Source organism: Chenopodium album, chromosome 6 (genome assembly GCF_948465745.1).
Source record: "Chenopodium album chromosome 6, dcCheAlbu1.1, whole genome shotgun sequence".
Classification (NCBI taxonomy): domain Eukaryota; kingdom Viridiplantae; phylum Streptophyta; class Magnoliopsida; order Caryophyllales; family Amaranthaceae; genus Chenopodium; species Chenopodium album.
The window spans coordinates 73,367,265-73,381,937 of record NC_137839.1 but is presented as its reverse complement, the minus strand read 5'-3'; the positions used below and the strand labels follow the sequence as shown (position 1 = coordinate 73,381,937).

The window sequence follows — 14,673 nt, the reverse complement described above, 5'->3', positions numbered from 1 at the left end:
AGTACCAAATTGAAGGGGTACTATTTACAATGAAAATAGCAAGCAATAGAAAAACTGATCGAAAAGAATATACTACCTCCATTTCATATTATTTGTAATGATTAGACATTTTCCTCTCTATTTTATGTCAAATCGTTGCAAATAATATGATACGGAGGTAGTAAAACAAAATAAAATTTCTCATTAGTCCAAACACCGTGTTACTTCTTCCATTCTTTTTTACTTGATTCGCTTGACTTTTACACTATTCACCACCCCTCCTTCAACCGTGTTTTGTGAATAATATGTAAGGAAAAACATATTTATGTTGATCATTTTGAATTCGTCTCAATAAGAACTATCATAATATATAACTTTTATATTTTTTAATTATGGAGAATTAAAGTTATTAACCGTTAAAGTTTTGTATTAGCAAGCGTGATAAAAGAAACAGGTCAAATAAAAAAGAATAGAGAAAGTATATATTTAGTCGAATATAAATAAAATTAAAAGATATGGAGTCGCTAGGAAATTAGATTATATCTAGATAATTAAATTATACTTTTTTTTGTCTTTTATAAATTTTTTTGAACATATATAATACGGAAAAATGATTCTAAAATCTATTATCAAAAAATTAATTAGTGGTAATAGAGATTAGAGAACACTATTAGGGGGCATTTGATTCGCATAGTGTTATGGGTTTGGAATCAGAAATGTGGTATCTAGTTAAAACTTGATACTTGATACCACGTGTTTGTGGTTTAATTCTGGAATGGAATCTCTCACTGTTCCTTTCTTTTATTTGATTCTTAAGGGAATGGAATGAGCCAAACCCACCCCCAAGATTTCTAAACCCCATATATCATGGGTTTGAGGTATTAATTTTGAATTAAGACTTTTGACAACCAAACACATAGTATGAATTTTAGTTATTTTAAACCCATACCTCATACCTATATTTTGCGAACCAAACACCCCAATAATGTTGTATAATGTTACATACAATAATCTTATCCAATATGAAATTTATTTATACTTTGATCCACGTATAAGGATTAGAATGATGACCACTAATCCACTTGTTTTTCTTAGCTCATTTAATTTGACAAAAGGAGAATTAAAAACAGTTTTAAAACATTTGTATTATTCTAAGATACACATGCATATTTCCTGCATTAACTGCCATACTTAATATAATTATATACACACACGGGTGTATTAGTGTATATATGGTGGCCAAGGGTCAGTATTTTTTTGCATTTGATGATTAAATGAGTAATAATCATTAAAATGAGCAAATAAGCAATACCTTTAGATACATCGTGCATCTTAGTGTAAGTAATATACTGCCTCCGTTCCACAATGATGGTCTTGTTTGAAATCTTTGACTTTTTAAAGAAAAAGAGAGAATCTTCTAAATTTCTCTTAATTTATAAGATCAAATATGAGATCTAGTTTGATTTGTCTTGGGACTTTAGCCAAAATAATAGGCTTTTGGTTGATGTGATCATTTGACATAACAGATTAGCTATCATAGCATCAATAGATAGCTACATAAGGTCATGAGTTCAAATCTTACCTACTTTTTTTTTTTTTTTTTTTTTCAAATTACTCCCTAAAATACTTAATTAATTAGTATTAGGTTTTTTTTTTTTTTTTTTTTTTTGTTTTTTTTTTTTGGCAATATGTATTTGATGTCAAGTCACTTTTGCTCCTTTTGTTTAGTTTGTGTAATTACATAAATTATGATGTAATATTGTATTTAAAATCTCTAAATCGAGACAAATCTAACCAGATTTCATATACTACTTCTAATTTTGTTTAGTTGCAACTTTGGAATGTCTTATAAATGTAAAAATAATTGTACTACCTTTGTTTCGCATTATTTGCAACAATTTAAGCGGAGGTAGTATATAATTGCAAATCACAACGACTAATAAAAAAAGGGAAAAAAAAAAACTAAATAAAAAGATAAGGGTGTGTTCTATTCACCTGATTTTTACTTATCTGAACTTATCTTAATTTATCCGATCTTATATGAACTTATTTGAAATTATTAACCCTGAAATAAGTGGAAATAAGGTGAATAGTTTAGGTCCTAAATACATATAATCGTATTACTTTTTGAGGATATTACCCTATTTTTTATGAGTTGCCATATATTTTTTTTTCTTTTTTCTCTCTTTTCAATAAATACTAACTATTCATAATTTTTTTCCTATATATACTAACTACTTCGTATTTTTTTTTTCCTATTTACATACTAACTATTCCGTATTTTTTTCCCTAACCCCACAGACACAAATGTACTTAGAAAGTTTTACAATTTACAATTTTCTTAATTATTGTGAAAAACCATTTGTATTGTGTGATGAAGGAAATATATACGAATAATTATGAGTATATATATTATTAAAGTAACCTAATTTATAGTCAAGTGGGCTTTATTTAAAAGAAAAAAAAAACTTAAAAATATTGTATTAGCCAAGTGGTTGTCTAGTGTATGTAGGGCTATCTTCATTCTTTAATAATTATGATCTTGTGCATAAATATATTATCATTATTATTGATTCAATAACATTCATTCATTCATTCATTTCATTATTCATCTAGAGAGAGAAAGAGGAGTGAGTTTGAAAGAGAGAGAGAGAGAGATAGAGAGAGAGAGAATAATGGAGTTTCATAAACGAAGCTTACTCTCTTTGCTTCCTGTTCTTGCTTCCATTCTCTTCTTCTTTCTTAAGTTCTCTATTAAGGTTTGTTCTTTTTTTTCCCTTTCCTTTTTTTTTTTTAGATTTTTTTTTTCTTCAACATATTGCATGTTTCTATTTGAAAGAGTTATCTTTTCCCTTTCGAATTCCCTGATAATTGCACCGTCTAATTAAATTACGTGAGAAAATCAATTATGACTTATTCTATTTGTATTACTTCCCTGCATTATGGTTGACGGATTATTATTAATAATTATTCTGACCGTTTTTAGAGTACTCTTTTCGTTTCTTTATTAAATTCCTATTTCTAATATTTATTCGTCATGTAATAGAGAAAGTAGAAATCTAATTAAGGGAAAGAGGGATGAAATAAAAGTTGGAATGTTATTTTATTCTTTAGGTTACTATAAAGTATAGACTAATGGAGTACGTATGTATGTATCTTTTCTCGTACTTGTAATAATGTTGTTATTGGTTAAGTGAATTGAATCTTGAAAATTGATTTAATCTTTTATTTATTGCTATATTACATTTGACGGAATATATTTTAATAAGTTAGACAATGACTTGAGTGCGTGTATCAAAAGTCTAAACAAGCGTATTTTTCAGGTTCCTAGCATATACGAATAGTAATTCATATTATAGGCATAATTTCAATGTTTTCTACATGTGATATTCTCTAATCAAATAGCTTTTTTTTATAGAAAAAAAGCACAAATTTTTATATGTGACTGAGGTCTGAGGTTACTTATTCAGGGTCAACCCTCAAATAATCCTTGACCTATTGAGTAACCTCTGAATAAATAACCCCTATGTTAATTGGATTTATCATAGTTTACTAAAAAGAAAAAAAAAAACAATATTATCTTTTAAAATAGGAAAATGTCATTTTAGCTGATTTTTCGAACTTGATATATTTGCGAAATCTTCCAAACATGTAAACAAAATTAACTCGATTATAATTCAATCTTATCTTATGCGAAGTATTAAGTAGACAGTGATGATTTATGGCTTCAATCTTATCTAATTTGAAGATTAATTTTGTTCCACGAATTATATTATCATGATGACCACTATCTACAATATAATTATATATCAACAGTTACTTTTTTTGCTCATTTTATTGGTAGGATAGAGATCCAAAACAAGAATTAAAAATTACTCGTGGTTTTGATTGAGTGTAATCCAATTGAGAGTGAATAAGCTAAGCTATTCATCTATTATTTCAAGATATATACTCGTTTATATAAATTCTCCCAACCTTTTTTTTTCAACATTCTATTGGCAAATACATAAAGAAAATAAAAATAAAATGAGAGAATATGTAGTGTAAACGAACAACTTTAGTAAAATTAATTTTTATTAACTCGTAAGAAGTTTTAAACCATCTAATTATCCTTACGTTTCTAATTTCTTATAGATTAAAAATTTACCAAAAGCACGTACAATTGTGAGAATAATATATTAGTACAAGATCGAAACTTTTTCTTTTTTAAAAATTGGAAGGATTATATTTAGTTGTAAGAATATGTAATTTTCCTAATTTCTATGATTCTCAATTTAAAACCATAGGCAAATGTAATGGCTGAATTCCATACTTTATGTAATCCTTTGTTAATTTGAAGTATAATAGTAAGGCTGTGTTCAATAATTCAAATTGTTTTTGCATATTTGATTTCAAAACTTATTTTTAATGGTAAAAGATATATGCAACTCTTAGGGCTGCATATAAGAAGTTAAAAATGAAAAGAATTAACAATGATTACATATTTATTACACCAATTTAATCGTGAATTGTCAATAAATTCCTAAATTAATACTAAAAAAAGAAGTATATTAAATGCTTATATACTGCCCTAAGGGCTGCATTTAGCATTACCCATTTTTAATTTCTATCTGAATTTTTTTTTATCTGAGTTGATTGTTTGATTTAATTAAACTTTGAGCTTAAATGTACAATTATTAATTGTATAAGGAAATAAAAATATCCAATGAGGTTTTATTAGGTTTGAATTAATATTTGTTATTCATATCTTGCTAACGAGCGCCCCGGGGCGTTAGATAAGGATAAATTATATTGGTTGAAATGGTATTAAGTTAGGAATTTATGACAAAATCACGCGTCGTTCGGTGTAATTAATGTTAATTTTAATCTAATATTTGCACTTTAATTTTCTTATCTAACGTCCCGGGGCGCTCATTAGCTTTTGCCGGGAAATATCTTCAAACAAAGTGAGCTAAACATAATGTAACACTCATCTCGTGAATATAAAAAGTTACATAGTATTTTGTTTTTGCTTTTACATGCATATGGACTAATTTTTTCAATTCCAACCTAAATTGGTCTTCATAAAGTCTTGGGAACGAATTGTGGTGTACAAAATTTTCTGATGGTTGAAAAACATATATTCTGTTACTCTGTTAGGTATGTGATTTGAAATCAATTTGCATTGATATCTTTTACTCCCTCCATCTTTAAATTATATTCCTATTTCTAGCATTTATTCCTCACATAATAGAGAAAAACAAGAATGTAATTTAGGGACGGAGAGAGTAAATGTTATTGTGTGTTTATGAAAAACACCATTAGTTTGTGTTAAAATTTTTGTTACTATAAATCTATAATAACCTATCTCTTCCCTTAATACATACTCTGTACTCTGTAGTATGCACAAATAGAGTACATTGCAAATAATAATAATAATAATCCAAAAAATACAAAACTTAATAATTATACATTTTCTACTACATTTTTTTTTTAAAAAAAAATTATATTTTATCTTAAGTGTTTAATCGCTGACCAGAAGTATGGGGCCTATTTTATGCATGGTGGGTTGGTGTGGGTCGTGTATGGCCGGTGAGTGCTGATTGTGGTGGGCATCTTTGCAGACTACCCCTTGGCTTTTTGCTAGCTAATTAATCTATATTTTCCAGCATAATATCTACGCCATTTCATAATTATATCATTTTTAGAATATTATACTACTAGCTAGTTGCAAGGCCTTTGGTATTTTTCAGGCTGATTACATATATTTTTGGTTATTTTTTTTAGAAAAAGCTATCATATAAAGATAAATTTATCTTAATTTGTAGCAATACATTTTAATATAATCAACTTTTCATAATATCTAACTATTGACGATAAAATACTTATATGTGATCAGTAGTCATCCATAATGGAAATTTTTCGTTAGCTACAAGGGGTTATTTTGTTAGTATTATAGAGACTATTTAGTTAGTAATTTAGAGATAACTTGGCTAGCGATACACAAAATACGCCGTTTTTCTTTTTAATAGTTGAAATTTAGGGTCTGTTCTCATACGTTGAAATTCAATTCAGTTCAGTTAGGTTCGGTTCAGTTCAGTTTAGTTTAGTTCCTAATTTCCTTCTCTTATAAAATATTCATTTCAGTTCAGTTCAGCTCAGTTCAGTCAATGAGAACATACCCTTAAATATATTACTCCGTATTGAGTAATATTTATTTTTATACATAAAAAGTAGAAAGGTTGCGGCTAAACAAAAGACACAAAGCAAAACAAAAATACCTTATACTTATTGTATTTATTTACAAACTAAAAAAACAAAGGTGCATGCAAATAAGTGTGAATGACAGCACGAGCATGTCTAGAATCCACTTGCCGTGAACACCAAAAAGAATAAGAACAAAGAATCTTTTACATATCTCCTAATTTAAATAATAAACTATTCGTAATTATAAAGTAAACAACAAAATTGGAAAGTAAAGATCCAACTTGCAAACGTCTCTCATTGGTCCCTTACATCACGGAGCATTTTGATTCCTTTCCTTTTTTCTATTATTATATCCCAAGGATTCCCGTGGTCCCGTTCTTCTTTCGGAAAATTTCTCATACAACGGTTCACATATATATACGGATTAATACTAACACATAAAAAATACATGTTTTTAATTGATCGACAAGAAAATTAAGTACTCTCAAATCAACTAATTAACTAATAACAATATACTAATTCGAGATAATAAGATATTTTAGATATACAACGATTACATTAAATAAAATAAAGACTTCCGCAGTCATGATATGATAAAATAATAAAGTATATTGTATAAAAAAGGACCTAATCTTATTTAGTCAAGTGGTTGTCCCCCTCTAGTGCGTAGGTCTAAGTATCTTTGTTTTGTGTATATATATTTATTCGATTTATTATATCATACGTTGATTCATTATATTTTTTGATTCATTAATTTTATAGAGAGAGATCTTAGAGAGAGAGAGAGTGTGAGTGAAAAAAAAGAAAAGAGAGAAAATAATGGAGTTTCAAAAACGGAGCTTCTTCTCTTTACTTCCTGTGATTGCTTCCATTCTCCTTTTCTTTCTTAAGTTCTCTCTCAAGGTCTGTTCTTTTTTCTCCAATTTTTTTTAAATTTTTTTTCGACGTTTCTTTTATCACATTTGCTCTTTTTTATTTCATGTTTATGATACGAGAGAATCCTCTCCAATTACTCGATTTAGTTATTTTCAATATCGATGATACGTTACTAGATTGTTCTTCTGTTTCGTTATTGGAGAGAATCTTTTTTTATTTTTATTTGCACATGTATAATCTTTGATTTTGCCTTTATTTTATTTTAATATTATTTCTTGGTGCAAAGGTTTAGGGGATACTATTTCTTGGTGGGGTAAGTTAGAATCATGAAGTTTAGGGCTTCATGTTCTTCTATTGGTTTAGAATCATAAAGTCTAGGGCTTTATTTCGATTCTATTGGTTTATTATTTTGATTAAAAATTTAATTACTAAAAACGAGGGTTTAGTTTATATCGGGCTATTATTATATAGTTGTTATCGAAAGATATTCTCAAATACAAACACATTTGTAGGAAACAAATTCGAGATTCCAGAGTAATAGATCCAACAATAATACGTTTTGTGGACGTTATTTTAACCTCGTGGCATAACAACTAAAGTAGAGGGTTAAAATGAGGTTTTGATTAGTCAATGCCACCCTAAAATACCTCATCAAAGTGATTGTCTTACTAGTTAATTTTTACCACTTTTTACGAATTTTTGATGGGTAGTTTACGGTTGTTATACAATGCAAGTTGCAAAGTGTTTGGAGAAGTCTGAGTTCTTGTTAACCGCACAAAAATAGTATACTTAAAAAAAATAAAAAAAAAATAAAAAAAAACCTACTGTACTTTATAAAATTTAATAGAAAAAAGCACTAACGACCAAATTCATGCACATGAATAAAATGGTCAAATATTACGGCACTACTCAAACTTTTTTCAAATGTCATTATAAAGTAATCTTTAATTCGTATCAAATTAGAATCTTAAACTGTAGTGGTAGTTGGATTCAATTTTCAATTGATTCTTTTTTCACTTTATATTATCCTGTGTTTCAATTTGTAATTTACAATTCTTCTTTAATAACACATATACCATTTAACTTATAATTCTTCCGTTTTTAAAAAGTTGTCACATTTTTTTTTTTGCGTTTTGTTCGTAAGAAATTACCTTAATGTCTGTCTACTCCGTACTTATCGATTTAATACTAATATGATGGAGAAGGTCTGGCGCATAGTTCCTATATGCAAACATTGCATATAGGATGGCAATGTAGTAATAAAGTTGAAGTTGTAGTTGGAGTATAAAGTACCATTTGATAGGTAAATAGTACCATTAAAAGTTGTAGTGGTATAAATATTATGCTAATAGTACAAATAAGTATGTAAATGGTACATCAAAATATTATACCATCGTGAGATATAATAGTAGTACTAAAATCTAATGGTACAATATACATGCATAATAGTACAAAAAAATGTACCACTGTAACCATAAAAAGTACCATTCTGGATGTCAAACCTCAGCGCTTTTCCACTTTTGCCCTTCTATATGCAAAAATGCATATAGGGACTATGCGACTAGTGGGACTCCTAATATGATAAGGTAATACTATTATATGGGAAATGAGACGGTGTGTTTAAGGGACAGATTGAGTAATTTATTCGGATGAGTTGTTAGCCAACACGTTTCAAATGAGCTGTATAAATCAAGGGCGGACCAGTAGTTTTGTAGCTGTACGTTTGGTCTAAATTGGTCCCAATTCTATCAAAATATTGAATACTATTGATGGTTGCAACTTTTGCATGCAATATAAAGAAATAATGAATCACAATAACTTTAGCACCACTATGTTGATGTGATATGATAGGACTAGTTTCTCATCTTAACTAATTCTATATTCTAAGGTTGTACGTAGTATGTAGCAAATGGAACATAAAAAAATCATGTTAACTAACATTCCATGGCCTAAAGTCATTTTAGTATCCTTCTTCCTTTCGAGTAGAATATCAAGGGTCGAGTTTGATCAAGCTCATTTTGGGGTATTACCTTTAATTCTGTAGTTGGCTAGTTCTCAAACTTTATCAAACTCGACCCTTGATAATAGGATAAGGGGCAGGGTAATACCTAAAATGAGCTTGCTAAAATTCGAGCACAGTATTGATATACTACATTATGCATTAACTTATAATGTTATAATTGTGCATAGTAAAAAAAGCATAAAATTGTGTTAGTACCTTTAGTATACTTCAATATAATCATAAACATGAACAATTAATAACTTGGAATAATTTGATGATATTGTAGACTGCTCCAAGTGGATGTAGCCTTCTACATCACAACCATTACTGGATATCTAGCAAGCGGATTGTAACGCAGGACGGTGTCATTTCTGGTGCAGGTTTGTTTGTAACACTCATAATTTTTTCCACTTAAAGATGGTTTTTAGTTTACCTTGATTGTATTTGACATGATCATACGCGAAAGTTAAAGAAAGAAGCTAAGAAACCTCGTCGCTAATTAAACTTTTTCCATAACTACCAATTAATCATATTTCTTCAATGTGCACAATCTAAACAGTTGAGATAAAAGATGGCAAAGTCTTTAGCCTTGTTAAAGAAGAAGATTGGCATGGATATATCAGGAAGGGTCAAATAGTTGATTTTGGGGAGGCTGTTGTCATGCCGGGCCTAATTGATGTGTAAGATATCTACCCGAGAGACCTGCATTGCATTGCATTCGCATCATCTTTACTTAATAACGAACTAACATAAGTTGAATCCTTTTGTGTAATCTTGTGCTTCATAGATGAATATAAGTTCATTCCTGTTCCTTTCATCTCAAGGAGCAAGTGGAATCAGTGCTAGACTAAGACTTTCTTGATTAGTTAATCTCAAGGAAATGTTCCTTTCCTCTATTTTCAACTACTGATTTGTTTTTTTGACTCCAGGCACGCTCATTTGGATGATCCTGGAAGAGAGGAGTGGGAAGGATTTCCTTCTGGTACCAGAGCTGCTGCTGCTGGTACTTCCATTTTTCCGCTGTGTTTTGTGATTGCAATTCCCTTTCATCTGTATGCTACACTATGCTGGTTGTTAAGCATATATCGAAACTGAATAATGTTTTGACAGGTGGGATAACAACCCTGATTGACATGCCTTTGAACAGCGAACCTTCAACAGTTTCTGAGGAAACTCTTAAGCTTAAGGTAATGATTTATGCAAACTTTTCATTTTGTTATTTGAGCAAAGTTATAAATAAGTTGCTAATTAGTCCTTGTCTTGTCTAAGGCATTACTACATAATTGTCTTTTACATTCATTACATATAATTAAACTAGCTGTCTGTGTGAAAAGCTAATTTTAAATTTTATCTGTGTTGAACAGATCAATGCTTCAAAGAACAGAATATTTGTTGATGTTGGTAAGCTTCAAAAGCCATGTTGTAACTTTTTTCCCTTGTGTGTGTGTGTGTGACAAATAGAGTTTTTGATGTGGGATCATTGATATAGGTTTCTGGGGTGGTCTAGTGCCTGATAACGCCCTCAATGCCACTGCTTTAGAACGTTTCCTTAGAGCTGGTGTTCTCGGTTTAAAGGTAAGAATGTCATTGTGATTCATTTGTCTGTGCATGAGTTTTGCATTTAATTTTGGAGCTTTAAGTGCCATAATCATTTACTAACACTCTTTCGGTCCTACAGTCTTTTATGTGTCCATCAGGAATCAATGACTTTCCCATGACAAACATTACCCATATTAAGGTGATTATTATCTTCCTTAGTATTCTTCTCTGTTCTGTTTTCCCCTGCTTGGATACCACTATGCTTCTTCTACATTTGTATTAACGTTGAATCTGTATATTGGTTCTGTAGGAAGGACTGTCTGTATTGGCTAAATTCAAAAGACCATTGCTCGTACATGCAGAAGTTCAACTAGATATTGCAGACAAGTCAGTGAAGGACGATAACAAAGATGCTCGATTATATTCAACTTACCTTGAGACAAGACCCCCATCAATGTGAGTTATATCTTATCTTATTATGCTAATGAATGTAGATTTTTCAGCCTAAAATACATAGATGACCCCTCATGCAAGGAGTGTTACTGTTTCTTAACTAGTCTATAGATTGGATGTTGCTCGTACTCTTATTGAACTGTCATTACTCTTTACTATGCTAGGGAGGAGGCAGCAATTAGAGATCTTTTGACAGTTAGCGAAAACACAAGAGCTGGTGGTCCTGCAGAAGGAGCTCATCTTCATATTGTCCATCTTTCCGATGCTCAATCTTCTTTAAACCTTCTGAAGGTATGTATATATTACCATTTTTCACTATCCTTGTGCATGTGTAAATATGATTAATGTTTTTAGTTATCCTGCAACCTAATACAATGCCTGTTTGTAATTTCCTGTGTTTTTTTTTTAAATTAAATTCTTTTTTGCAGAATGCAAAGGCTAGAGGTGACAGCATAAGCATAGAAACATGTCCTCATTACCTGTCATTTTCCGCGGATGAGATTCCTGATGGAGATACACGATTTAAGTGTGCTCCTCCTATCCGAGATGCTGAAAACAAAGAAAAATTGTGGGAGGCTTTGAGGGTATTTTTCTGAACCAACACATATATGTGCATTAGATTTTGATGACTAGTTTCAAATTACAATCAATGAATTGGATTTTCTTGATTTTTCTGCTATATTAGGGTGGAGATATCGATATGCTGAGTTCTGACCATTCACCAGCACTCCCAGACCTTAAACTTTTACAGCAGGGTGATTTCTTGAAGGCATGGGGTGGAATATCATCTTTGCAGGTAAGTCCATTCTAAATTATGAAGTATCGCGCTATTATTATTATTATTATTATCTCATTATCCTGACTTGTTCATTCAGCTAAAACAATTTCCTTCAATTATGTGCAGTATGTCCTTCCTGCAACATGGACTTCTGGTCGTAAATATGGAGTAACTTTTGAACAAATAGCTTCATGGTGGAGCGAGAAGCCAGCCAAACTTGCTGGTCTACCTTTAAAGGTGCAGTAAATTACTTCACAAAAATTTAATATAATGGTTATCCAAGTTTATTTTCAACTGCATCAATTATATTTAGCTCCTGTAAGCTATGACAAGCGTTTTCCAAGTGAAAAGAACGAGTTTAGGACTAATGTATTAATCTAACCTGAGCTTATGCACATGTGCAGGGGTCTATTGCAGTTGGGAACTATGCAGATATAGTTGCGTGGGAACCCGAAACAGATTTTGATCTTGACCAAAATCATCCTTCATACTTCAAGCATCCTGTAAGTTACCACATTTAACAACTGTAGAACGAAACACTTAAAATTATGTTACACTTTTTATCAACTTGTCTTCCCATTTTTAATTATTTCATTGATTTCATATACTATAGAGCATCTCGGCTTACATGGGAAGAAAACTTTCTGGCAAAGTGTTGGCAACATTTGTAAGGGGAAACCTCGTGTACAAGGAAGGAAAACATGCTCCTGCAGCCTGTGGAAACCGTCTTTTAGCAACATAGCCGCGGCTGGATGCCTGGATTATTTAAGGTAAATTGCTAATCTGTTTGTTTTTTGCTGATAGACATTTGTTTTCCTTTCTTCTGCCTCAGAAATCTGAATGCCATTGACTTGGTCTAAACTCGTGTTCACGTCTTTTTCTTCAGGTGGCCAGGCACAAATTATGTAGATGATTGCTTGTTGTACAGTTGAAGATGACTGGAAATCATCAGACCAAAATGTACATAGTATTTATGTGTACAGCATCTTCGCCGAGGAACATCTATTCTTGGAGATTCGATGTTGGAATTTGATGTAGGTGACCCGAAGTTTTCGTGGTTTGATAATGTTAACAAAGGTTTTGGTTGCAGAACTGGGATATTGTACAAAATTGAACTGCAATTACCAACCTTTTTGTGTATTGTGTTTTTCAATGAATAAACTATAGGGAGAAACACAAGGTTAAGATGACAAACTGTCGGTAATTAAAAGGAAATAACATGAATTGTTCCTGTTGCAAGTTTGCAACTCTCTTTCAAATGAACAAAAGCAAGGTGTAGAATTGAGTCAATTCATTAGAAAAAACAAAATCACAAAGATGTTCATCTAACATAACAACATGAAAGTATATGATAGAATTCTTTAATTCTCTTGTGTTTGATGCTGTGGTTCGAGAGGCAAGGATATTCAGTAAAAGAGATACTTCACAGTTTAATCTTTGCCAATAATGAGGCCTTTTTCTAATGTGGCAGGTTAGTTCTACCTCAAGATTGTATGTTTACACTACGTCTTTGCTCTGTGTTTGCAAACTACATTCAGAGCATTAGAATTTTTTGAATTCCAATCATAGCTCTTACCCTTATTATTGCGTTCTCAACTTTCTAATTGTAACTAAAGGCTTACAGCTAATTATTCATTTATTAACTGGTATTGCACACGAATATATGACTCGACCCTTTGAATATATTGTTAATGCAATGATGTTCCTAATTGTTAATGCATACAACTTTCTTTGGACAACCTTCTGAGTGGATATATATACACATTGCTTACTTACGCATTCAGCCACTTTGATATGGTGCAATTTGGATCAAATATGATCGGGCTCTTCTATTTTGGAAAACCTGTAAGAGTCATAGTTTCGTAATCTTGTTCACTTTATTTCTTCATTTTAATTGTGCACGGTATGTACGTGCTAGAACACCATTACTTCATTCTATACATGACTCTTAACAATAACAATTTAAATTCTATAATCTGAGATATATAATAGCTTAAAGTGAATTCACCATGCCTTTTGAAAGCACCAGCAAATAAACCATCGGTGTATGCACTCCTAAAATATCAATGTGCTTGACCAATGATGCTTAATCTCTTGGTTGCAACCACAGAAATCTAATTGATCTCTGATGATCAACCACAGACAACATGCTAAACCTTAATGTAAGATGCTTCAGAAATCTAATATACTAGATGGTACATAGGATTCATTGAGTGCTTTTGACCCTAGTATATATGTCTTGCATTCAGAGAGAATCAAAGTAGTTAGCTGTTTTACTGCTATGATTTGTGTTGATTCTAATATCATCTTAGGTCTGTATGCTTCTCAAAATATTAAAGCACACAATCTCAATCTCACCATGCTGTCCATTGACCATTGTTCTTTTAGTATAGGACTGATGGTTTCAAATGTACTTATAATAATCCATGGTTTCATTTCATTTTCAGTTTTCTCTGTTTATTTTATGATCTTTCTGATATCAATTTAGTCATAAGAGTTTAATAGATTATATTTCTAGAAGCATTAGCAGTTTCAATCTATAAGAAACTCTTCTAAAAAATCTATAAGAGGCCAAATAAAGAGCTATCTTTGCTGATTGGGAAGATGTCTGGATAAGAGTCGTTGCTTATAACATATATGCCCAGTGCTCTTAGAGGATGCTCCTTTTATGCACTAGAATCGTTATATTGAGGTTGATGCTGCAACGATTAAGGTACAACATTTTAGGGAAGAATATTGCTTGAATTGCATTAGAAGTGAGATGAGGTGCACTAATGTAATTCAGCACTAAAGTATATAGCTACTCATTTCCCTTTCCTTCCATATTAATAGTCTAAAAATTAGCACCCTCACGAAAACT

General features: G+C 30.9%; 1 protein-coding gene across 2 annotated transcripts; it reads left to right on the top strand.

Moving 5' to 3' along the window:
* Positions 1-2,580: 2,580 nt before the first annotated feature.
* On the top strand, positions 2,581-13,052 carry LOC145636277 (allantoinase-like). 2 transcript variants are annotated; one of them, XM_081687792.1, is made up of 16 exons: positions 2,581-2,738; positions 9,330-9,423; positions 9,603-9,723; positions 9,973-10,046; positions 10,154-10,230; positions 10,408-10,444; positions 10,533-10,618; positions 10,722-10,781; positions 10,893-11,038; positions 11,200-11,326; positions 11,464-11,619; positions 11,721-11,831; positions 11,940-12,050; positions 12,218-12,316; positions 12,427-12,583; positions 12,700-13,052. In XM_081687792.1, the coding sequence occupies exons 1-15, from the start codon at positions 2,655-2,657 to the stop codon at positions 12,553-12,555; spliced, it is 1,512 nt and encodes a 503-aa protein (XP_081543918.1). In that variant the 5' UTR covers positions 2,581-2,654; the 3' UTR covers positions 12,556-12,583; positions 12,700-13,052. The 2 variants fall into 2 exon arrangements, with proteins under 2 accessions (XP_081543918.1, XP_081543917.1); XM_081687791.1 differs by lacking the exon at positions 2,581-2,738 and adding an exon at positions 6,892-7,068.
* Positions 13,053-14,673: the final 1,621 nt, after the last annotated feature.

What these genes read in the sequence shown, in the direction of transcription:
- LOC145636277 (XM_081687792.1), top strand. Translation starts at nt 2,655, where the DNA reads ATGGAGTTTCATAAACGAAGCTTACTCTCTTTGCTTCCTGTTCTTGCT. An exon ending in CGGTGTCATTTCTGGTGCAG is followed by an intron (nt 9,424 to 9,602) that starts GTTTGTTTGTAA and finishes CAATCTAAACAG; the next exon opens with TTGAGATAAAAGATGGCAAA. An exon ending in ATGCCGGGCCTAATTGATGT is followed by an intron (nt 9,724 to 9,972) that starts GTAAGATATCTA and finishes TTTTGACTCCAG; the next exon opens with GCACGCTCATTTGGATGATC.